Source organism: Daphnia carinata, chromosome 1 (genome assembly GCF_022539665.2).
Source record: "Daphnia carinata strain CSIRO-1 chromosome 1, CSIRO_AGI_Dcar_HiC_V3, whole genome shotgun sequence".
Taxonomy (NCBI): domain Eukaryota; kingdom Metazoa; phylum Arthropoda; class Branchiopoda; order Diplostraca; family Daphniidae; genus Daphnia; species Daphnia carinata.
Genome location: NC_081331.1, coordinates 6,739,285 through 6,763,465, shown reverse-complemented (window position 1 = coordinate 6,763,465; position 24,181 = coordinate 6,739,285). Strand labels below are relative to the sequence as shown.

Genomic DNA, 24,181 nt, shown 5'->3' with positions numbered 1-24,181 from the left:
TTATACAGTACATTATACATGGACAAACGTACGCAGTTGATCATTCGTCTACTTCACTATCATATGCCAATAGAAAGATTTCGACTGAAAAATTGCGGCCGCATATGAAAACAAAGATTGAACAAACAGCGAACAAGGAAATGTCAAAAAAGAAAACGAAATCGAAACAAATGAGAAGTCGTCAACGACCCATGGCGAACACGCGCTACGCCGAAGCGATTCAATTCAAAATTATCTCTTCCTAAAGTTTATTTGTTTAGAAATTATTTTTGTCTGTTCTGTTTTTCCCATGTCTTTTTTTTCATCAATTGAGACAGCACACATTACATTCTTATTCACTTCGAAATCACAACAATAATTTTTTTAAAAAAGATCTTCATGCGATAGATAGTTTGGGAGTTTTTTGTTTATGTATTTGTATTGTGCGTGTGAGTGCGTGCGTGTATGAAAAATGAATTTTGGAGTGACAAGAGTTTTCCTTGACTATCTACGCCTTTCGTCGGCAACAGCACTTGCCCGGCAAATTCAGTTGACTGATGGGCTGGATTTCATGGTTCATCGTGTACACACGACTGATGGGCATGAGGGAAACTATTGTGTTGTTTAGTAATCTGATTTTATTTTAACTGAAAAGAAAGTAATCACGAAGCCGAGCTCGTATAAAACACCGGGGAAAAGACGAGCATCGTTTCCTAATGTACAAATTAAATATTATCTGTGTGCCTTTTAAAATGTTGATTTATGAAAAAAAAGTCTTTAACTGGGGGTGGGGTTCACAGATTCGTTAGCTTTCCACAATAATCAGGCCGTTTCCCCAAAGAAAAATCGATTCATCCGTCCGTCCGTCAACAGAAGGGGCATAGATTTTTTCCCTTTTAGCCCTTTGTTACGTTTGTTTGATTGGTACTGAAACGGGTTTTCGTTCGTCCTGTTTGTTTTGTTCTCGTTTTCTAAATTTTAGTTTGTTAATTGTGTGTAGCCTGTTTGTTAAGGAACGCCATTCGACCCATTTTTTTTATTGACACACCCTGTCCGCTGGGTTACCAGTTATTTCGGTAATTTTATAGAGATGCTACACTACCATCTATTGATAGTCTAATCTTCCAATAATTATGGCACCACCCAATGAGAAACCGAATTTGAGACCTTCAAAAACAAAATGAAGCAAGCCCAATTACAAGCCCGATTTTTTGGTACAGAAAATGGAACTTGGAATTCGATGAAATTTAACCTGTTATAGTTAAATTTGGAAAGCAAATTTCGAATAAAATATTTGCTGCCTGTTAATTATGCAAACTTCAGATAAAACGAAATCCAAGTGTTTTTAGTGCACCCAATTTGAATTTCATCAACCCGTTAACTATTAATCTCGAATGGATGGAGCCTTAATTATATAAAGGTGAATTATCACTGCATGATGCTACACCTTCTTTTTAAATTTTCGCAAATAATTGATAAACTAGAGAACAGAAGAGATGGCATAAAATCGTGGGTTCAATGGCGTTTTGTTTAATTTTGTTCTTTCAACGTACGAACGGTAGGGGAAAAAGGAGGGATTTCGTGTTTCGTTTGCTTTGTGCTTGGCTTCCGATCATATAAAACCGTATAAAACATTGCGTATCAAAATAGAAAAAAAAAATTGAGATCAAAGAGTTGCGACTATTTCCTTAACCGCTCAGTGCGTCATTGCTGTGCCATCGTTTATCGAGTCCATCTCCACGTCACCAAAGAGATTTAAAAAATAAAAATAAAAATACAGCGAGTCTGAGAGCGTAAGGGAGAAGAGAGAAGAAGAAAATGAGCCAGAAAACAGTAGAGAACAAAGGAAGAAAATATTTGTGCACCAGCTTTTTTTTTTCTTTCCTTTTAGTTTTTCTTTTTAATTTCCACACCAAAATCTGCTTTCTCATCTTAAGACCATAGCAAGAGGGAGAAAAAAAAATTGTATCTAGGAAGCAATCGACCCATCTCCGTTCGATCCCAATAGCGTCCTATATGTTTTTTTTTTTTGTGCTCTTTGATTTCGATTTCGTTTGAAAATGGTGCGCCAGCGAGGAGAGAGATGAATAAGGACGAGAGGAGGATTTACTACTCCAATAGGCAAAGGAATAAGAAGGCGACGACAACGGTTTATTGGCGACGTCACGAAAGGGAGGAGGTGGAAAAAAAATCGCTGCCTGTTAAAAGAGTAGAGGGAGATTTTCGTTTTGGACGATTGCCTTGCCTCGCATTTTGCCACGCGTGCGCACGCGCCATCCTCTTCGATAGCCTGCCGGGCAACTCGCCAACCTAGGCATGATGAACTCTTTCTTGCAACCACCTCCTCTCCCCCCCCCCCTCCTTTCTACATCATTTCCTCCTTCTTCTGGCCCCCTCATCGTCCTCCTTATAATAAATCAACTTAATGTGGCGTGGGCGTCGGCAGCAGTCGATCGTCCCGACCGCCGCCACGGCCGTCGTCTAGAAGAGGAGGATGAACAAACTTGGCCTATTTCTTCATCCTACTTTCGGCGGACAGGCAGATAGACTTTCGCTGCTTGATCATTCGTCCATGTTTTGCTACGCGGTATATCTTTCATACTTGACGTCCTTTTCCGTTCGCCAACCGACCAGCCCTTCGTTTCTCTTTGGCCTTTGATGTTCGTACGACTTTCGGCTTTTCCCCTCTCGTCTATAATAAATTTTTATCGTTTTTCTTTCTTTTTTTTTTCTCTTGTGTGGTTTGCATTTTTTTTTTCCCAGCGTGTGCATGTTTGTCTGTATGGGGTTGCAGTTGGTTGGTCTTTTTTATCGTCAGAAATTCTTTTACGTGTTTCCTTCAAATCTCGTTAATCGACCTCCCCCATTGGCGGCCCTTCAAGCGGAGCTCTCCTTCCGGCTGGTGCTGCTCAACTGGGCCAGCTTCTTGTAGTAGGCGGAATTGACGAAGCGCGGGTACGAGTCGCGGTGCATCAACGTGTAGATCTGCAACTGGGCCTCGTCGAATGTGTGCGGCGTCGGGTCCACCATGTTGCGGTTGACGATTTCGCGCACCCGAGAGTCCAGGCTGACCTGTAGGAATGAGCGAAGAAAAAACAATTAGCTTCTATATTAAAAGCCAAAAAAAAAAAAAAAAAACACATGAAAAGAGCATAGGAATGAATTAAATTGCTCTGTACTGTCGCAGTCTCATTGCCTATTCTACGCAAGTGCTGTCCGTTCCACTGGCCGGAGCCGGCCAGCCGCAGAAGTGCGCGAGTCAGGTTTCCATTTTGGCACGGACAACAAGAGACCAAAGAGAATCTCAAAAAAAAAAAAAAAAAAAAAAAAAAAAAAAAAAAAACATAAAACAATTCCATCGTCTGGCTCTCTTCTTTCTTTCCATGGCTGTGTAAACTGTGTATGCCCTTTTTGTACGCGAAGAGAGAGAGGCAACAGACCTCTCCCTTTTTCTTTTGTTTTCGATTTACAAACCCCATCTTCCTCCCTTGCTTCTTCTCTTTCCCTTTTCGCTGGGCGAAATCAATAAAACAGCACAATCGGATCATCGATCCTCCCCGTTTCATATATATGTATAAACTACCTCCCATTTCTCTCTCCATTTCTGCTTTCCGCATTTTAAGTTATGCTCCAGCAGGGATAGATGGCAACCCGAGCGAAACTCGTCGTCCGACGCGGACAAACTGACACGAACGCGACGGGCAAAAAAGTTCCGATGGGAAAAAGTACGGAACGGAACCAGCCAAAGCCAAGTACACGAGAACAGTCAAGGCGATCATTGTGCGGATAAAAATTGATGATCAAGATAGAATAAACCAGATGAGGAAAAATAGCCAAAGAGAAGATGCGGATCGAAGACGAGGAGGGGTCGGAAAAAGGGAAGGGGAATGGTGTGGTTGAAGGGCATGTCGGGAAGGAAGTTCGGGAGAAACGGGGTGGGAAGAAAGCCTACGTAATGCTTTTGAAAATTATTGCCCCGCTTGGCTGCCTTTCTGGCTCAAATGACAAGGGAAAAAATCGATTCTACCGAACCGTTCCAAGATAGATGGTGCTGACGTTTTTCTCTTTCTTCTTCCGTTTTCTTCTCTATCACTTTTATTTTTCTTATTTCAGTTTTTATCCGTTCTTTTCTTTTTTTTTTATTTTCGCTCTTCTCTGAGTCTTTGTTTCTTTATATCTACAAAACTTTGCTCTGTAAATAAAAAAATCGTAATACAAACTGCCATTTAACAAGGTGTGACAGGTACCGGAAACTGCCGTTCCTTTCTCCGGACGTGCTCCTTTAATTTTTTCATCGACTTCCTTTAGCTCGTGGCTTGATTCAATTTTTTACCCAGTTCGACCGACATGATCTAGATCTCTGGGTTGCCTCATTCCTTTCCGTTTTCATTCATGCTGTCATTCCCCTCAATGAAAGATGCGCACTTCATTTGTCATTTAGTTTAGTTTTTTTTTTGTTTGTTTTTTTGTCCTCCCTTTTTCTTGCCCTACATTCAATCCACCTCATCCATCATGTCTAACTCTCTTTCTCCTTTTTCGATTCAAAAACTTTTTTTTTTCCATTGCTTCCAAACTTCCAATAAAATGAGCCAAGTCTGCCTTCTATTTGGTTGTTCAACAAACGATGAATAGGCCATCGTCGGATGCCGTAGCGTCTACGCGCAGGAATCGATTGTTCCCATCTGCCCTCCTTCATGTCTTGCGTTCCCTTTTTTTTTTTCAAGAAAATTCTTGTTCGTACAGCAGTTGGAAAGTTTTCATTCATTTTCATTATTTATTTGACATTGTTCCTCGTTCCTATAACGATAGAGCTGTTGGTACTGTAGAATTTTCAAAGCCAAATGCTTCCTAGGCGATCCATTTTCTTTTAAACAAAAATAAATCAATCGTTTCCGACGTTACGTGTACCGCGGGAAGAACGGCGGATACGAAAAATGTACGAAAAACGCCGATCGTACCTGTTGGTGTGACAAAAATAAATTGAAAAACGTAGTGAAAGGAGACGAACAATAGACGCAAAGGATGAAAGCAATTTGAAAGTTTTGAAAAACAGGATGGAAGAAAATAAAGACAGGAAAGAACGATTGAAAGAATGTCTGACATGGAAAGCGTACATGGGAGGAGGACGCGTTGATCAACGGGTGGAACAATCTCGCCATCAATTGTTTCCTCATATACGGCTCTGCTTTTCTTGTTTTAACAATGACGTTTCCTTCGAAAGACGGCGAACTGCATGTTCGCAAAAATCGAGATTTCTTCTAAATGCTCTATCCGTTTCAATTCAATCTCTTAGTTCCAAAACGCTTCATTTCGGATTGTCGAATCCTTAAGCCATCTTCCTAACCTATTAACTGAAGGTGATAAAGGACGTTTCAACCAATAGGACTACATTTTCTATCCCTTTCATAGCGTGGCGGTTGCCTTTGACGAAGGCCTTCACGAGACTATCGTACTTTTAACATTAAAAATATATACATTAAGACGATTGGCTACATCATTTTTCACAACGTTGCCATTTCAGACGGATCATTTCTGTCCTCGTCATCTCATTTCGTAATAGGGCACTCGAGTTAAAATCGAAAAAATAAACAAACAAGCAATGGCGTTATATATCGAGTGTCGGACATTTTAACGATCGATGGCCGTGAAGGGTTTTCAAGTACCGAAACACGTATGGACTCAGTTCGTCGGGTACGTTAGAGCTGTCAAATGAAATCGACGGGTAAAATACGTGAGAATAAGATGGGAAAGAGGACTAGAGCTGATAGAATTTGTCTCTTCGCATATTGTACGCGTGTAAGCCTGTAAAGAGAGGACGGAATAGCTCGTTGGGCGATGTGATAGATTTAATAAACTCGAAACGCGAATGAAGATGCGCACATGCACATATACTACAGCAACGTTATATAGCGGCGTATAGCGTCAGAGTGTAGCTCGTAAACAGTACCTCTTTTGGCGATAGGATGGAGATGTAGTCTTCGTAGATAAGTCTGGCCTTCTCTTCAACCACTTCGGGGTTGTTGTCCTTCTTGAGGTCTTCGCAGGCCAGCCAGAAGAGGATGTTCTCCTCGCTGTACTCGCACTTGAGGAACTCGCGGAAGACGGCCCGACCCATGGGGCTCTTCATCAGCCTGTCGAACGAATCGCCCCAGCAACGGATCTCTTCCACGCTCGGCCTTTTTTTTGTGTATTGTTGGTAATTTTTTTTTTTACAGAAGCGCCGTGTTGTCCGAGTTGGCAGCATATATGTTTTTTTTTAATAAAAGAAAGCAAACATAAATGACAAGAGCATAGAATGTAAACGTCGTTGTGGAAAGCGGTCAAGCAGCGATGATAATATTAGGGTAGACCCATTCAGTCGGTAAATAAGGTTGGCATACTTGATGGAAAATATATATCGATAATATATAACAGCACGGCGTGCCCAAAAATTCCCATCCCTCCAAAAGAAAAAGAGTCAAAGCGAAACGAGATGAAAGAAGACTCACGTCACTTCTGGATCGTTGCTCCACGAGTCTCGACTGGTGATGTCTTTGGATTTACTCAGCTCCTCCTCTTGATTCCTCGATGATAGGCTGTTGTTGGAACGACGATGACGCACAACACGATGGAAACCAATCAGCCGCACGGAAATATAAGTTTAAAAAATTTAAAAAAAAATAATGCCGTTAAACACAAAATCAACTGTTTAAGTCAAGATACAATAACTTCTTAATGAAGTTATGGACGCCAGTTGGGCGAAAACATTTCATGCACGGGTGCACATCGTATAGCCATCGAATGCAAATTCCTTGTCAGACGTATGATTTTTCTTTAGTCTCTTATTTTAAAATAAAATTTAAAAAAAATTGTCGTGGCAAGTGAACGGAAGTGAAAGTAAGTGGGTGCTGCCGGGTTCATCTGTTGTTTTGTTTGTTTCCTCCTTTTTTTTTTCCATCTTCCTCATCTCTCTAATCATCTTTAGAAGAGCTGTTTTGTGGTGTGTCAAGTGTGGCCTGATTTCTTCCTCGCTGTCGGTTCAAGACTCGAGAGCATAACTCACGGTCGCATCGTTACCATAGAGCGGGAGAAACTAGACAGAGGGAGCCAGTGATGACTCAAGAGCGCAGCAAACAACAGCACTCCAGCGGAAGACATCCTAGCCCCCAAGTAAAGTGCCAGTTTGTGCTTTGGCTATGAAGAGAAGCCAAGAGCTAGTTCATTGTGTTGTTGTTGACTATATCTAACTGACTGTCTGTCGTTGCCCTTCAACCGTTTCTCTCCTCCTGCCGCTCCTGGTGTCTTTCATCTACCTATTATTATTATCATCCGGCTGGTCGATGAAGACGTTCAACATAATGCACAGCCAGATGACTTTGTCATTGAGCTACAGCCAGCTATAAATAGACTTCAATTTTCCCCCAACAAAAAAAAAAAAAAAAAAAAGTAAAGGCAAAAGGCCTTTTGGGATCCTTGTTTATTATGCAGTCTTTGTGTTTGGCTTGCTGTAGGCATACTGACGTATATAGTACACGCGCTGCAGCTTACTTATTATGCTTCACTTGCAGCTGGCATTAACGATCCCCTACGACGTAGAAAAGTAAGAATATAAGTCAGCAGAATCAGGGGGAAAGAAGAGGAACATTTACTTCAGTTTTTGTGACTTGTTCGATTTTGATATGGTCTTATTTCGTTTTGTTTTTAGTGGATAAAAACAAACAACAAATTATCTATTTTCAAATACAAGTTCGACTTCTGGTTTGACGGATATATGGTTATGGTTCTGGCAATTCAATAGAGCGAAAAGTGTGCTGAAAGCAAAAGATATCGATCAGTAGCTCATATTTCTTTCTTTTTTTAAGATTAGTAGTTTCCACGTAAAGTGCCATTACGTTACTCTGAAATAGCCTATATTTGAATGGGATATGGAGTCGACTGCTGGCCGCCACATAAATCAAAATGGGACCGGTTCTTTATGGCAAAAAAAAGAATGCAAAAGAAAACCTATCAAATAAAAGCATTATTGCGTTGCTTTTTGTGTTAGATTTACTTTTGTTTCCCTTCATCTTCTCCTTCGCGCATGGACAGAGAATAAATAAGCACGCAAATCTAAAAAAAAAAAATTGTGGGGTCAACAACGCTCCAATCTGAAATGACGGGTCTGCTGAAACCGACGTGTAATAAATGAGTCCTGATCGTGGTATGCGCACATCAAGCGGATGCTCAGCTAGGCGGAAAAGCTGATTATTTGACAATGATGGGATGATGACGTCCCATGGCCAACAAGCAAAAAAGAAAAGAAAAAAGAGGGTGAAAGCGCCAGACGGGAAAATTTTAAAAAAGAGGAGGCTCATTCAAAGTGATGAAAAAAAAAAAGAAAGGAAGAAGACTATTATGAATATAAAAGACTTTGTCAAGAACGTTGATGGAGATCGTACGAACTGAGGGGAGGCGAAAACACACTAGAAAAAACAAGACAAAAGAAAAGCGTGGAAAATAATGAAAAACGAAAGAAAATCTGGGGCTACATCAAACGAAAAGATCGCCAATGAGACAAGGGGTGTAGACTGATCCGTTTGTGTGAGTGGAATCAATAAGACTAGGAAGGGGAAGAAAAAAAAAAGGGAAGAAGCCCGCACTGTTATGATGTGTTGGCCATTTGCCTACCATGTGCATCGATAGCAGCAACACCAGCAGAAACAGCACGGCTTGGTCGTGTTCCTACTACTGCTGTTGTTGGTCGCGCCGGTTGACGTTCTCCGGCCAGTTTCGGTGGCCGTCGTTGCGCCCGCACTTCCGCCTTCGCTTGTCCCATGACGAGCCGGGCTACCGGATGCCGCTATATGATGAATGGGATTGGATCCGGTACTCCCTTCCGTTGACTTTCGCTGTTTTAGCGTTTCTTTGCTGCCTGCGCTGCTGGCGTTATTCCTCATCGCTTTGCTACTACCCCGGCTCCCGCTGCTGTTCTGATTGGTCCCGCCTGATTTCGGCGACAATTCGTTGATGGCTTTCTTGGGCGAGGATTTCGCGCACGGCAGATCCTGTTGCGGAGCACTGACCGTCTTCGATCCGTCGAAGCTGTTGTCGCTGCCACTGGTGACCAGCGGCGTTGCTTGCGTGACCGACGAAGTGACGTGACCACCCGCTATGGTCGATACTGTCGTCGACGGTGATGAAGGCGTTGGCTGCGTTGCTGACGAAACGGCCGCCAAGTCTGGCGTGTCCATTGCTCCCATTGTTTTTGTACTTGTCACTGTGACTTGTTCCGCACTGCTCATTGTTGTTGTTGTTGTCGAGGCTAAACATTCCCCGTAACTTTCACCGGTGGCGAAGGCTTCCGTCTTGGACGCCATGTTCCACGGCGACGTCTCCTCTCGCCGATCCTGTCTTTAACAATAAACAACAGCTATTTTATTCAATTTCATTCAATGAATCGTCAATGTACTATAGGCTATCGTAAAACCTTATCTTTCTAAAGAACAAGAAATAGGACACGAAATTTCATATGATGATCATATTGGCTATTAAAAAACTTAACGAGTTTTTTTTTTTTGGAGAGGTCTCTAATTTTAATGCCAGCGGATACGACGTTCTTCGCTTTATACTTATTGATTGAATGCGTGTTTGAATAAACGGAGGAGGAGGGACAGCATTTACATGTACGGTTTCGACGCACGCGTAAATCGCCGACGATATATCGAGGACGTCACAAATCGGGGCAGTCATTCGCACGAAAAAAAAAGGAGGAGAACAAGTTGGATGTTGAAATAGATTTCTCCTGGGGGTCGTCGACTAGTTGAATTACCCGACGACAAAATCTGGTTGCTGTCAAGTCATCTTAAACGAGATGCATCACGTTTTAAATAGTTACAGATTGTTATACAGGCCTGGATTTCTTGATACATTTACGAGATAATGGATTCCGTTTGCATTCCTGAGCGATCCTTTTTTTTTTTTTTTTAATAGTTTAGATCGACAGGCGGAACCTACGTCACTGGATAAGTACATGGATTTTATAATAACTTTCTTGGCTCGCAAAGGGCTCGTTGTTAAGTAGGGTTTAGTCGTGTAGCAACGAAACGTCTTTCAAAGTAAATATTTCATTTTGTGACTTATACATTGGCTGGTAATCTTACCCATTAAAACGATTTATTTTTATCAAAGAAGGCCCACTTATATTTGAGTATTCCGACATTGAAAGCCTATTAATACGCATATCAAATTTCTCGTATCGTCAAGATTGACGTAAAAGGCATAACTGCTGATACCCTCTGGCATTTCTAACGTTTGCCCCTCCAAATGAAATGGACAGCAACTACACGAAACATTCTTGATATATTCTAGTGTTACACATCTCTAACATTCGGTCGTCGTAAAAGTAGAAAATGTCAACATAAACTTTTAGTCCTTGCTGGAGTGCTGAGACACGCAAGTTTCCTTTACCCGAGGCCTTTTCTTTTTTGAACAAGAACAATCACGTGAACTCATATCCGTCACGATATCTAAACGTACACATATAACATGTGCAACACGCGTTCAAAACTCGTTGGCACCCAACGTGTTCGAAGATTTGCTAACGTCAAAACAAATTTTTTTTTTCTCTCTTCATGTCACATTAGAAGGATTTGCACGCCCCAAAGTTTTCCAATCTAGTCACGCATCAACACGGGCAAACACACGCTACGATATGTAGGTTTAGCGCCGAGCCTATACGTGCGAAATTCGCACCGGTGTGGAGAAAAAACAAGAACGAAATATGGAATAAATTCAAAATAAAAAATAAAGTCCAGTGACTTTTGCTGTCGGCTAGATCGTGACGTAAGTTTCCAAATGATAGGAAACACGTGCGACGTAGGCGTGTAAAGAGACGAGTGCGAAAGAGAGCAATGACAGCAAGGGTGCGGCTAAGCGTGTAAAAAAAAAAAGAGAAGGCGCGGGGGCGTGATGAGAAAGTTGTCGAGTTGGAACGACAAGAGGCGAGCAGAAACAGCAGTGACATCAGATCTGGTTGTAGAATTTTTCTTGTTGTCTGCCTTTGATATCTCCCCTACAGATAGACACCGAGAGGAGAAATGCCATGAGAGAATGTCCGTCAGCGAAGACGGGCCCCACCCAAATCTGTGGGGCGTTTCAGATGAGAGAAAAAAAAGGATACCGTATCGATTTGTTGAAAATGAGAGCAAAGACGGGCAAGCAGCCACGCAATCATCAATTTCTCACGTCTTATTCTTTATCTACTCAGCATTTGCACCAAGAACCCAGTGGTACACGCTTAGGTACATCTTGAGTCCTTTCTCTTTTTGTTTCTTTGCTGCATTTTTTTCCTCCTCTCAAAGTCAGAATGTTGTTTGGTTTTTCAATATTTACGGATAGATCGAGTCTCATGATTGATAGACGGTATCGACCGCATCGACCATCGATACGTGAATCCACGTTCAGCTATAGTTTCTTATCTTGTGGGCATCGTCGGCTGAGCATGCCAGTCACGTGTCTTTATCTTCCGACTCGATGGGCAATCTATTCTCATTCATTGTGTTATGCGGATGAGTATGTAGGATAAACAAAGTAACCAAGTAACTCGGGCAAACATTGAGAAATTCTTGTGGGCCTTGAGGAATGTGGATTGTTGATTAGGATTCAAAGTTCTGGACCTACCTCATCACCTGATGATCAGGGTGGTTCATTTAAAAAGAATAAAAAGGTTCTGTATTTATTTTTTTTCTTTTATTGTGTTTCCTCTTCGGTTTCTCCTGTTCTTTTGTGCGTATATGTGCCAAGAGTTCTTGGATATGAAGGTTGACGATCAATAACTGATTGTCTTGTTCTTATTTGTTTTTTTCGTTCTCACCGTGACAGATGCGGTGCGGTTCTCATTTCACGTTACAACTATTCAGTGTATCCTTTGAGCGATACACGGAACAGATCATTCGAGATCCTTACCAATCATTGTTATACGCTAGCGGCCATCTATCGCTCCCATATATATCGAGTTCCCATGTTTCATCGCACATCCACGACATTCAATTTTGATCTCTCTTCTTCTTTTGCGTTTGCAATATCTTTCTTTTACAACTTGAAACTTCCCGTCAGTGTTGAACTGGAACGTAACGATCTAACGTCATCCGCAGAGAAAGCGGCATTTTAAAAAATGCAAACAAGCAAAAGAAATCGTAAAGAAGGACGACATTAAGTACTTTGTGATATTCAAGATTAATTTGTTCGATTTTTCACCTATTCGCAATCAATGTTGCATTGCCAAAAAATGCTCCACCATGCCTGGAACGTAATCACGTATTATATTCATAGATAGCGATCTTATATGGACGCATTATGTACCTACGCAGAATGTTTGGGGATAAAAAAACAAATAAAAAACAAACAAAATAAGCTTCTGATTTCACTTGTTGTTATCGAACTTGTTACTGACTCGTTCTTGTGTTTACACGCTAGTAATTTCCCATAGGGTATTGTATTTTGACATCGTAGTTCACGCCCATGTCGTTACTTTGTTCTTTTCACGACGCCATCAACGTTCCGATATTGGCCCTACCTCAAATTGGTAAAAGTTTTGCACCGTCGTTTGCGCTACAATTTTTTTTTCCAACCAAATCCCAAACAACCAACTGTACAAATGGGCGTTTCCCCCTCTCTCTCTCTCTCTCTCACCAACAAAACAAAAATAAAACTTGCAGCCAGCAGCTTTGATAGGTTTTATTTTTCCATATCAGGTGCAACTTGTATATAATACTCAGCAGTGGCCGGTTCACGCTGAGCAACCCCCCTGCGTGAACGAGTGATGCACGACGCGCCCCGTTATAGCGTCGCTCCCTGCTGTACAATCCAATCAATACGACGACGTCATCTGGTAAATACACAAGAATTTTTTTTCGCCCGTGTGTCACACCTTGTGCGTGTACGCATTTGAGAAAAATAGGGGGTTCGAAAATGCGGAATTAAAGGAAAATAGTATAACGCCTGATGTACATGAATAAAAACACTAGCCAATGTATTTAAAGCTATACACTAGTTATAGCATCATTTTAACGTTTAATGTTAACGGATCGGTGCAAGTGAAGCGGTGATGAGAGTGAAAGTGGGTTCGTCAAATTATTCTTTTCGTTTTTGTTTCGGGTTCGGGGGTTTCTTTATCGCGTACCGTATAATACAACTTAAGTTTGATTGATGATAACGTCAAGTAAAGAATTAATAGCTGAAGAACAATAATGCTATAGTCCGCCACCAAGTGGCACGCCCCAACTGTTTTCACTTGAAGAATCGTTTGGGTTGGCAAACAAAAATGGCAAAGCGAACGTGAACCCTGGAATTAGTGACAAAACGGAGTGCGTAACTAATAGTTACATGTATACTCTGGCAGTTGTTTGTTTGTAAATGCTCAATTTCGAAAAAAACATAAGAGTTTATGGCGAGAGCAAGATGTGTGTGTCGAAAACGGAGGCAGCCCGTCTTTTTGGCTGTATACTCGATGTGTAAACAGATCGAATGTTAAGTTATGCACTTTTTGCAGCAGTTATAAGGCGCTTGGCAACTGTTGCTAGGTTATTGCAGGCAATCAATCGTACACGCCAGCCATAGAGGAAGGGGGAATGGCATTCGGCCAGCAAAAATCTTTAGATTAGCAAAAAAAAAAGGGGGGGGGGGAGGGTGAGGAACGCAAATATAATCAAAAGACGAAGAAGACGGAGGCAAAACGAAAATATAGAAATATGAAAGAAGAATATAAAGTGCTGGCCTCGAAAGGGATTCACTCACAGCACGGCCAATAGTCACAACAACACTGGCTCTGTCTGTCTGCGTTAACAACCACCAACTGCTGATTTTTTCTTTAACAGAGGCTAGACGCAACTGCGTGTTTGATGCGTTCCAACATCTACGTATCGTCTAACTGCTAAATTCAATTATATAGTTGCCGATGTATCCATTACCAAAACCATACAATCGTGGCTGTTGTCCGCTGTTCAAAGCCTTGAAACCCATTTTGGTTTGAGTGGTGAACAAAAAAAATTAAGAATTGATTTGCATACGCCCATAAACCAGCTGAATTATATCTTTTCAGAAGTGAGCATAAAAGAAAAGCCATATCTTATACACTCAAAACAAAAACGCAGATATACAGCCCTCATATTTTGCGCGACTACATTTGCATGTAGAAAATGATTCGATATGTTTAAACATTCAAGCCATTATTGGGATTACGTTTAGGCTGAATGTTTAATTAAGAGAATTGATCGCCTCATGCGCGACATTTTCGCTCAAAGCTTTCACAACATCCGTGTAGACAATCTAAACGCTAAACAGCGTTGAGCGTGCGCCAGTAAGCTGGAGCTCAGTCGAGTTGAAACAAACGTGTAAGAATAATTAACGTGGAAGAACCAAGAAATGGTACGTGGTGGAAAATAGAAAGCAAATGGACTCGATTGCCTTTTGCACGCCGCCAAGTGCATCCATTAGAGAAACTGGCGTGCATTTAGAGAGGAACTGCGTTACACTCTCGTTATTGCCACTACCTTCGAAAATTGGGAAGCGAACAATGCATAGTTCTCTTGGATCAAACAATTGATGCATATTAAGCAAAATAGGCAAACTTAATAGCATGAACATACGATGTCCGATATACGTTTCGTGTTGAGTTAAGAGAACTATATGCCTCTACCGATCCATTCATTTGCTAGTTGCCTATATATATTTGTAATAGACATGTGTCTATTATGCACTACAATGCAGATAATTCGTGCATCCGTTTCATTGAACGTTAATCTTGGAAAGACCTGTCGTCGCTATTACCTAGGAGACTACAGAATAGGCTCTATAAGAGCACACACAAAAAATAAGATGTCTTCCATAGAGCCCGTTTAGTTGGCGTAGACGGATGGTGTTGTTACACGTCAGGGGGATTAAGTATACACACTGTACACGTTTTGCGTAAGGATGCCTTCCCGTGATAAGATATACGAACAGTACGCAATCGTCCGCTTTCTGTAGGACGCTGTTCAGCGTAGCGTATCAACGACGCGAGAGCGTGATTGTGTGTGTTTCTTAGGAGAAAAATGTTTTGGTCTTTTGGGCAACAATCGCCATGCTGCCGGTTTACCTTTGAATAATACAATTGAAACCATGTCCGCAACCAACAGTGCATGGTGACTTCTACTGCCTCTGTGTATTTAGTTGGATCTATACATGTAAGGGTGGGGCAAGGCGATTTATTATTATTTTTCGTTTGTTAAAGTATTTAAGGTCTGCTAAGATTGCGCTAGTGAAAACAATGCAGTGCGGGAAGGCTGAGCTATTAAATAGCGGATAAAAAGATATGTTGTTGCAAAGACGAAAGCAAATGGAATTTTAGAAAACTATGGAATAAAAATAAAAGAAGAGTGAGAAGAAAAAAGAAAAATGTGGGTACAAAAGACGGGAGGCGATGCGGATGCTTGTCTACGGATGGAATAGCCCTATATGCGTCACGTCCATTCAGCGTATTAGAGAACTGGGAAGCCTTGACCATTCAGAGAATTTTATTTGCGCAACTGCATTCTTGCTACTCTTTTTCTTTTCCGTTATTCGACAGAAGAGATGTTATGTCTACAAAGTGGCAAAAAAGAAATGTTCACAGACAGACACAAAAGGTGAGCCATGGCTCTTTGCGTCTCGATTTCTCGACCCATTTCTTCTTCCATCAGTTACGCGTGATTGAGTATTTTCATCCTATCTCTTTGATGTTGAAGCTCTTAATTCTCGTACCTAACGAGACTATATGATATGCTCACAGAGTACTGCATATATATACTGTATATATATAAATACACACACACACGGGTTACAGATAATGGGCTTGTTTGGAATGGAGACCGCGCGCCAGAGCTTACATTTCTATTTCGGCGATAGTGAAATTAATAGAACAAGTCATATGTTTGTTTCCTTTACTCCCCCCTTTTTTTAAAAATACTTTTTTTCTAGTTTGTTTCTAGCAGAAAAAATGTATGATGTCCTATGCGTTAGTAGTATTGCAACTGTCGCTTGCGAAATAGTATTTATACATGCAACACATTTTTATCATATTTTCATTCCTTTTTTTTTAATAAATGCAAGGCTCTAACCGTGTTTCGACGCGCGCGCGCACTTGTGTCAACACGAAACGGCGGCAGGACTCACCCACTATTGTCAATAGCCATAAATACAGATTTGTTCATCGTCACAAGACGTTCCCTACCATCGCCTCTCTCCCTTTTTTTATGATTTGCACGTATAGGTTTAGCGATAGCAATGCGGATCAGCAAGAAGAGCTACAAAGAAAAAAACGATTCGAGTGTCACTCGTACGAGCCAATGCCTCTCAACGGACTCTTTCCTAGCTCTTTTGCAGCAGCAGTCGCATGTCTTTGAGAACGTCGATCGATAGGGCCACTGAACTACGTCATACAGCGAGTACATATATATATAAGTGAACGTGCATATAAGCCTGCACGTTATCTAAGCCCGACAATCTGCCACCAGAGGGTAACATTCATTGTTCTTGTTTACATGTCATTAAGAAACTGTTGAAATCAATGCGAAAGAGCGCAGACGGTTCGAAACGGATGCAGCTTGAAAAATAGCCTAATATTAAATTGTATATAAGCGTCTAGGATCGCAGCGAATGGCATGCTGCCATCTTGATATATCTCGTCTACATCGTAAGCCATACTTGATGATGAATAGGCCCTATATAGCTTTTATATACTATCTTATAGGTATATACACGTCCTTTATATTTAATCCCAGATCAAAGCTTTTTGGCTATCGACCCACAGTTTGGCAACTGGGCGCTGCGCGCGGGTGGTTTCCCGACGAAGCGGGAACGTGGCGAAGGTGAAGAGGTAGAAACAAAAGGATGTAAAGAGATTTATATTCGTGTAGGATGCTATAGATTTTGGGAAGAAGCAAATAGGCAGCTTAGTGCAAGTCGGTCGAATGTCACTTGTCAAAGGGAAAAAAGAAAGTTTCATTCAAAAGAAAATCAAAGCTCAATACAATGAAAACAAACGACAAGAATGAGCAGCCATTATCGCCCTTTCACTGTCCCGAGTGTCTTGTTAAACCTCATTCCCGCAGCAGAATTATGTATCAACATGAACAGATATGTATTGCAATGCAGCATTCGATTGTGTCGCGAGACAGTTCTCTGTGAACTGTGGCTAAAACTTCATAAACATCCTCCAAAAAGTTAGTATCAAGTTTCTGTCAGTGCCAATATTTTCTTCGCGGCGTCGTGTGTTTTCACATTCACGACACCTTTCTCATGCAAAAGAAAGGGAGAAACAAAAGAAATCAATTTCTTTTTTCATCTTGTGTTTCAACAAACTTCAACGGGCAAAAATATTCAGCGTTGTCTCCTGCCGATGTATGTTTCTGCCCCGTTGTGGGAACTTCGTTAGTAACCAAAAATGGCATCTACAATGGCCTTTTTGTTCTATTGGTTTTCGTCCTTCCATTTTTATCTTTCCTTTCACGGCACAATAAAAAAGAAACGCCTCAACTTATTGGCAGCCATATCCTTATTTGCATTTAAGTCATGCTGAGATTATCCTTCATGTCTAAATGATGTTTGAACGATGATGTTTGATGGCACTTTTCAAACGGCATTCAGAAAACTTGGACTGGCGACACATACCTCAAAGAATTATGAAGGAAAGATCAAATGTGATGTGTCAAAGATTCAACGCAATAGCGGAAATGTGGGCACGCAATAAATAAATTTAAAAAACCAGCAACAAGAAAAAAAAGATTTAGAAAGAAAAACCACCGGCGGCGGCGACGAACCGGAGATCCGACTTACAGCATTCCCGCTACATTAATATTATTAGAGAGCAGGTCCGGGAAGACAAACAAGAAAAGGACAAAAAAAAAGGGCTAACTAAATAAATAAATAAAACCCTTGTGCTCTTTTCGTCTGATGCTTTTATCTAGACAAGGTTGTAGTTGTGATTGTCCCATAAAAGCAAAAGCTGATGAAATCAAAAACAGTAGAACAAATAAAAACGAAAATTCTCTGGAAAATAAATTGTAATCCCATGTAATGATTGTACGAACGAGTAATCTATAGTTAGTGCTACGTATATTCGATAACCAATCAAACGCCATATCACGAAGCTCCACGTGTAATGTGTACACGGGCACACTGACAGTTGATGGGCGGTGTTTCGGCTGATGGTTCATCAAGCCCTTTATCACTCGCGCTATTCTACTCATGTCTTTCGTTTTACCATTCGACTGCATTTGCGGTCGTCATGCAGGCTACAATGTTATTTGATGGTAGTGAGCTGCTCACACAGAGTTATTCGTCATCCAGCTTATCGCGTTGATATTGATCGAGGCAACCTCCGGGTCACCCAGAATAATACAAGGGACGGTTGGTATAAAGCAGTAAAAAAAAGAAAAGCTGTAAGTGCTCACAAAAACAAAAGAGAGTCTATAACAATCTATACCTGGGTATAAGTGGGGCCTCGATTTTCATAGATTGATGTACTGCTGTTAGCGCAATCAGAGGGGCAAATCCTTTTACACGGTTGCAGGCTGTATGTATCTAAGTTAACTCGATTGGCCGTTTCTCATAAAGGAGAGAAGAACTGCAAACTTACTGGAATCAAGTCCGATTTTGAATGTACTTCTGTTTAACCGATAGACAGATAGTTTGAGATCGATGGCCAACACTGCTTGGCTGTGATCTATTTTCTGCTCAGCATCACTGAGTGCTAGCGGCGTCCTATAAGTTGGACGCTTCGGGCCTCAACTCCACGGTTCATCTCGGTGTGTTGCGAACGGCACGAATGGAGAGGAAATCGATAAGCGGAGAAGAACGAGAACGCGGGAGTTTCGGCGGAAGAATAAATGTCATAGAGTTGAACTGCGTGCTGATGTACAGATGTAACTCGGCAGTCGGCACGCGAACTTGGCCCCGAATACATTTGAAACTTTTATTCCTCCGCCTCCAATAGATCAATAAGTCATTTGGTTTTCGTTATCAGTTACCCAGTTTCTTTTGTTTTCGCTCCCTAAGACTATGTTTCCTCTATACATTCTGTCTCTCTCGACACACACACACACACAAAAAAGTTCCTTTTCCTTTGACGTCCAACAGTGTGATGGCGTTCGAATAGACGTCTATGTCACGCCCGTCAATTGTCTATCCACAATGAGTGCTATTCTCTATGCAGGATACAGCCAAAAATCTTAATTGCAGAGATCAATTTTCTACGTCTTTTTTTTTCGGTAGGTTTATTACGACAGGTTGATCAATTTTCTCTAGCAGAATACGAGTTGAATAGTTCTATCTAACATCACAAAGAAAAATGTCTAAAAAAAGAAAAGAGAAAAAGCCAAATCATTCTCGTATCCGGAACATCGATCATTCGACCTGTTGGCTACGCCTTTTTGCTTTCTTATGTTTGCTGATTCGATGCGTTACATAATTCTGCATACGTGTGTACTCTACTCTTTTGTGAGAGAAAAAAAATTGGGAGGATGGCTGTAAAATTTGATTTGCACACTTTTATGATTACGGGTGAGGCAAACAAACGAGCCGTCATCCAACACCGTCAGCCATGGCCATTTAGACCCATACTTCGTACAACGGTAGAGTTACATGACGAACAGTTGTTTAGTTTTTAAACAAAAGATGCAATTACACGTTGGCCCTTGTGAAATATACAGACTGAAAATAATAATAGAAAGTAAATAAAAGAAAAAAAGAACGTCAACAAGGAGCGATAGTGCAAAGCATCGCCTTCGCTGCTGGTAGCTTATCTCCAAATTATACGACTGAATAGAGATGGATGATGACGCGAAACGAGACAGACGAAGAGGAGATGGGCAAATAAGAGAACGGGAGATTGACGTATTAACACGCTCACCCGCAATATATATATATATACGCACACTACGCAGCGTGTGAATGATGCACTTGGAAGCGTATGATTGAGAGTGACGTTGACGTCCGTTCATCTTTGGTTTCGTGGTTAAGTTTTCTTATTGTATTTTCACGTACGTACTTGTGATGACTGTACATGGAGGCTTAAATCCATACTCGATATATCCGACGTCACTGGCTACAAGCGTCCGCTTGTATCATGATAGGCGAAAAGGCAATGGCTTCCGAATAAGATTTGAATAATAACTATTTTTTAAAAAATATCTTTCTTCCTACAGCTCATTTGCATATGTTGTATTGTATATGGTCTGAAGAGGAGCTTTGAGAACAATGTCTACTATAAAACGATTGATACCCATAACATCGACCATCCTTTTTATATAACGTCCTCTACGCTGCGTATAAATAGGACGGCGCGATGGATTAATGGAACACTGGAAAACACATGGAGAAAAGAATTACGAATTCAATAGAAACGCACCCATTGGCAGGCATTTGAGTGAGGTATTTAATTTTCTTCTCCTCCCCCCCCCCATTCTTTTTTTCTCGATTGGATCAAGCAGAAAAGTTATATAGACGTTGCCATTATATCGCCCTATACCTCAACCTCATCACTGCCACCAGGAAGGATTTATAATAGTGGCTCCTCTTGCCTTGAAGGAATTGAGGAGCTGTATACACATTCTTCATCGCTCTTCCCTCTTTTTCTTTATTTCGTTCTCTCCCACTTTTTTTTATGACCTAACTCTGCTATCCCCAACCAGGATCAATACTACACCACCTACACCCGGCAGCAAGGGTGGAGCTAACGACCAAAGTCTCTCTCGCCCGTGTGTGGTTTGTGAGTGGGCGGCTGGATAGTTTGAGACACATGCACACGGCAAGAAGTAGCAATGGCAGCAGAAAGTTTCTTTACGTTGCGTGGCTACTGACTGCGCTAATGTCCCTAAACGCATCAGGACATCACCGTGTTGCATTAAAGCCAGCGTCGGACAACCAGAAGTGAAACAATCATCGTTGCGCATAGCCCTGTTGAAACGAAGCGAAGAACCCCCCACTCGGAACGGAAGATGATAGAAAAATGCATAGAACATCGAAGGAATGAATAAACGAAACGTTAGTGGTTCTAGAATGAGTTAAACCAAGTTGATATGCCCGCTTTGTAAAGCGATGATCGACGAGGTAGAGAATGATTGGCTAATGGATCTCTAATGGATTCCTCCTCATCCATGTTTTAAACAAATTATTATATTCTTTTTTGATTTGATTTCCTACGGAAACAAAACGAATCAATGACGAACGAAAAGAGATGGAAATTATTGAGAGCAAGAAAGAGAAGCGGCGAAAGGTTAAAGAAAAGAAAAAAAAATGGGCGAGGGATCCAGCTTCCTTGTTTGGCTGCACTCCAGGTAATACAAGCAGAACCGGAGGATAGAGAGAGAGCCATGTGAGTGCGGAAAAAAATGGGAGCAAAAGGAGGATCCCAATAAGGAGGCGACAGTGGGAAAGGGTGTAAATAATCAACCTTATATAGGGACGATATAAGATGCTTTTGGCTCGTGTTTGCTACCGACGGCCCACTCGTCGGCAAACAAACGGCTACTCCTCTTTCACTTTGCCGTGTTCCTCGTCATCTCTTATCTATACTATTACGTATAAGATGGCGGGAATAAACACGGTTCGAGCCATAATCGATCAAACTGATTTCCTTTCTTCTCTTTATTTTTTCCCCTTTGCAACGAGATCGTTTGCATTAGGGCCGTGGTAATATGCAACATGCACCTCCCCCGATGCAGGTGGTGACGTAATACACAGTAGAAGGCCAGTCGTCAAACTGTACCATTTTCCCACATGTTTTTAACTTTCATCATTTCATCTGTTTTGTTTTGTTTTAAATAAATTTATTCGCAAATGTGACGACGGTAAATAAAAATAAAATTTTAATGGGTGTGACGAAAACTCGTAAAACGCAAGTAATCTACGATACGTTACGACACATCGGGGCGTGTCGAGTATGAATTCGCAAAGTCGAGGCTCGTCGTTGGTGACAGCATGTGACAGTAACAGAAAGATGCTAACGGAAGCGACAAAGAACAACGAAAAGACAAAGAACTCGACGTGCTAAACGTCCAACGATCGCTGTCGATCAAGGAGACTGATTGCATCACAACAGGAGGGGGTTTGAAATAAAAATGGGCGCGCCTGTTTATTCGATTTCCCTCGTAGTGACCGCTCTTGTTTTCGTCGCAGTTCTTTATATTCTACCACAACAAAATCCCGAAACTCATTATTCAATCCGCTGGTGTAATAGATCGCTAACATCCGAAAGAGATTTCCGTATTTATAGATCGACGATTAACGACAAAATGAGAATGTAGATCAAATGCCTTGTTTGTTTTTCTTTCGAGGAAAGCGTATTGATGAAACACGATCAGAATTAAGTTAAATGAATTTGTTTACTTTGCAGTTTGTTGGGACTCGTGGTAGTCCGGCGTGGCCTTGCCAACTGCGGTTTTTTCCTCTCCAGTCATACAAAGAGTTTTGGCGTCGGCAGTGGTCGCGGTTAAGCAGGACGATGTTCTGTGTGTGTGTGTGTAACAACACGCCCGATATAGAACTCCCCAGTCGAAGTGGGAAGGGTCGACACACAGCAATACACACGCACATATACACCACACACACGGCCTCACAGACACAACACAACACGAAGTAGCCGTGCACGAGAACTGGCCCTCATTCACGTTATGCCTCTTTTCCAGCTCTTGGATTTGTTACGTTTTGTCTCGATGTCTTTGAATTCACACTTCCCGTCAGTAGAGATGAAGGCGCTGCTATCGGTGCACGAGGAATGATGACGGAAAGAATTGATATTAATTTTTCATTTCTTCTTGATTTCTTCGAGTATTTGCGTTTATTCTCTACTTTTTCAGGATCCAGGTGAGGACAAACAAATAAAATGAAATTTGGATGGCGTCGATTTGTTCCCGTTCCAGACGCTATGCCATTCCACGCAACGTGTACAGCTCACGCTGGTATGTTGTGTGCCTTTCCCCGTTTTATTTTTCCTGTCTTTACAAAGGGAATGGCGGTGATATTTTTTGTTTTTGTTCTTTCCCTCTTTTCCTAGAGTGTCTCTTATCCTTTTTGTCTCTACTCTCAGCCTTCACTCATTCGTTTTATTTTGTTTGTTTCGTTTGTTGTTGCCTTTTGTATGTGCATCTCTCTCTATCGGGGGGTCCGTGACTGTAGCGAACTCAGCGTCTATTCCTTCCTTGTTTCCTTCTTTTTTTTTTCTTCTTCTTTTTTTCTTGTACTTCGTCTATTACTTCCTTCTTCCACTCTTCAACTGTATTGATCGGTAGCCAAGGAGTTCAGGATGCCTGCGCCGCGCCACCTTCGGGCCCCAGTTTTTCGTTCCGTGATCCCAACAAAAGGCTGGCCCTTTTTTTTTTACTGGCTGCCGCCGTCGTCACCGCAGCGTGAAACGAGAGTGGACCCCAAAGCACGGGCCAGAACAGACGGACTGACTTGGGCGATGACTACCGTAGAATGAAATGACTGACGGAATGCTCAGCCGCCCTCCCCTCCCCATCCAACTAGTATACACATACGCGTACACACTCACACACTCCCGCTTTTGCTATACGGCACTGCACATAAGCATACACGCGTACACACACACACACACACACACAATCAGCACTCACGCTCCCTGGCGGTCAACAGGGCCAATCGGTGAGGGTGGGGAGTTAGGAACGACGAAGGGACGCAATCTCCCGCGCTCCTTCTATTTTTCTTCCGTTGGATCTCTTTGATGCAGTCGAGTCGGGATCGGCGTTGCGCGGCGAACAGACGGCAGCGGTGATAAGTTGGACGCGCGCGCGCACACGTAACAAAATATTAAAAAAAAATAATAATAAAACAAAAATACGCTGGCCGGCTGCAGCTATAGCATTACAACGGGAGATAATGCAAACTGTTGAACGGGATATGATGTCCTTAATTTTTTTTTCTTTTTTCTCCGCTAATGGATGATTCCGATGGAGCGATGTCTGCCGATTACAAACCGCCTTGATGCTATACGCACTCACTGAGACACTTGTGCACTGGCAGACACGCACTCATTAACTGAGCAAACAGAGGACACCAATGAGATATTTGGTGTACTTTACGTTAAAAAATAAATAAATAAATGATGTCAACCAAAATCCACCGGTTTGACAACAATGAAAAAAAATGTGTTAGTAATTCCTCTTCTTGTGTTTCGTGATTGTGTGTTTCTAAACGCGTGTGTCTTTTGGGA

The 24,181-nt window shown here is 41.7% G+C and overlaps 2 protein-coding genes across 2 annotated transcripts in view; one reads left to right on the top strand and one right to left on the bottom strand.

Moving 5' to 3' along the window:
• LOC130691115 (1-phosphatidylinositol 4,5-bisphosphate phosphodiesterase classes I and II-like) overlaps nucleotides 1-24,181 on the top strand; it is a 77,290-nt gene that overhangs the window by 37,097 nt on the left and 16,012 nt on the right. The gene's annotated exons all lie outside the window — the stretch shown is intronic.
• LOC130691108 (regulator of G-protein signaling 20-like) lies at nucleotides 1,752-24,072 on the bottom strand. The gene is made up of 5 exons (XM_057514014.2): nucleotides 22,339-24,072; nucleotides 8,626-9,348; nucleotides 6,468-6,554; nucleotides 5,927-6,155; nucleotides 1,752-3,051 (listed from the first exon to the last, which is right to left on the bottom strand). Exons 1-5 carry the CDS (start codon nucleotides 22,407-22,409, stop codon nucleotides 2,857-2,859), a joined length of 1,305 nt encoding a protein of 434 aa, XP_057369997.1. The 5' UTR covers nucleotides 22,410-24,072; the 3' UTR covers nucleotides 1,752-2,856.

Excerpts from the sequence above, each read along its gene's own strand:
- LOC130691108 (XM_057514014.2), bottom strand. The coding sequence starts at position 22,409 with ATGACTGGAGAGGAAAAAACCGCAGTTGGCAAGGCCACGCCGGACTAC. Across the intron at positions 9,349-22,338 it reads GAGTCCCAACAAACTGCAAA|ACAGGATCGGCGAGAGGAGA; the intron begins GTAAACAAATTC and ends TTATTGTTAAAG. Across the intron at positions 3,052-5,926 it reads CCATCCTATCGCCAAAAGAG|GTCAGCCTGGACTCTCGGGT; the intron begins GTACTGTTTACG and ends TCATTCCTACAG.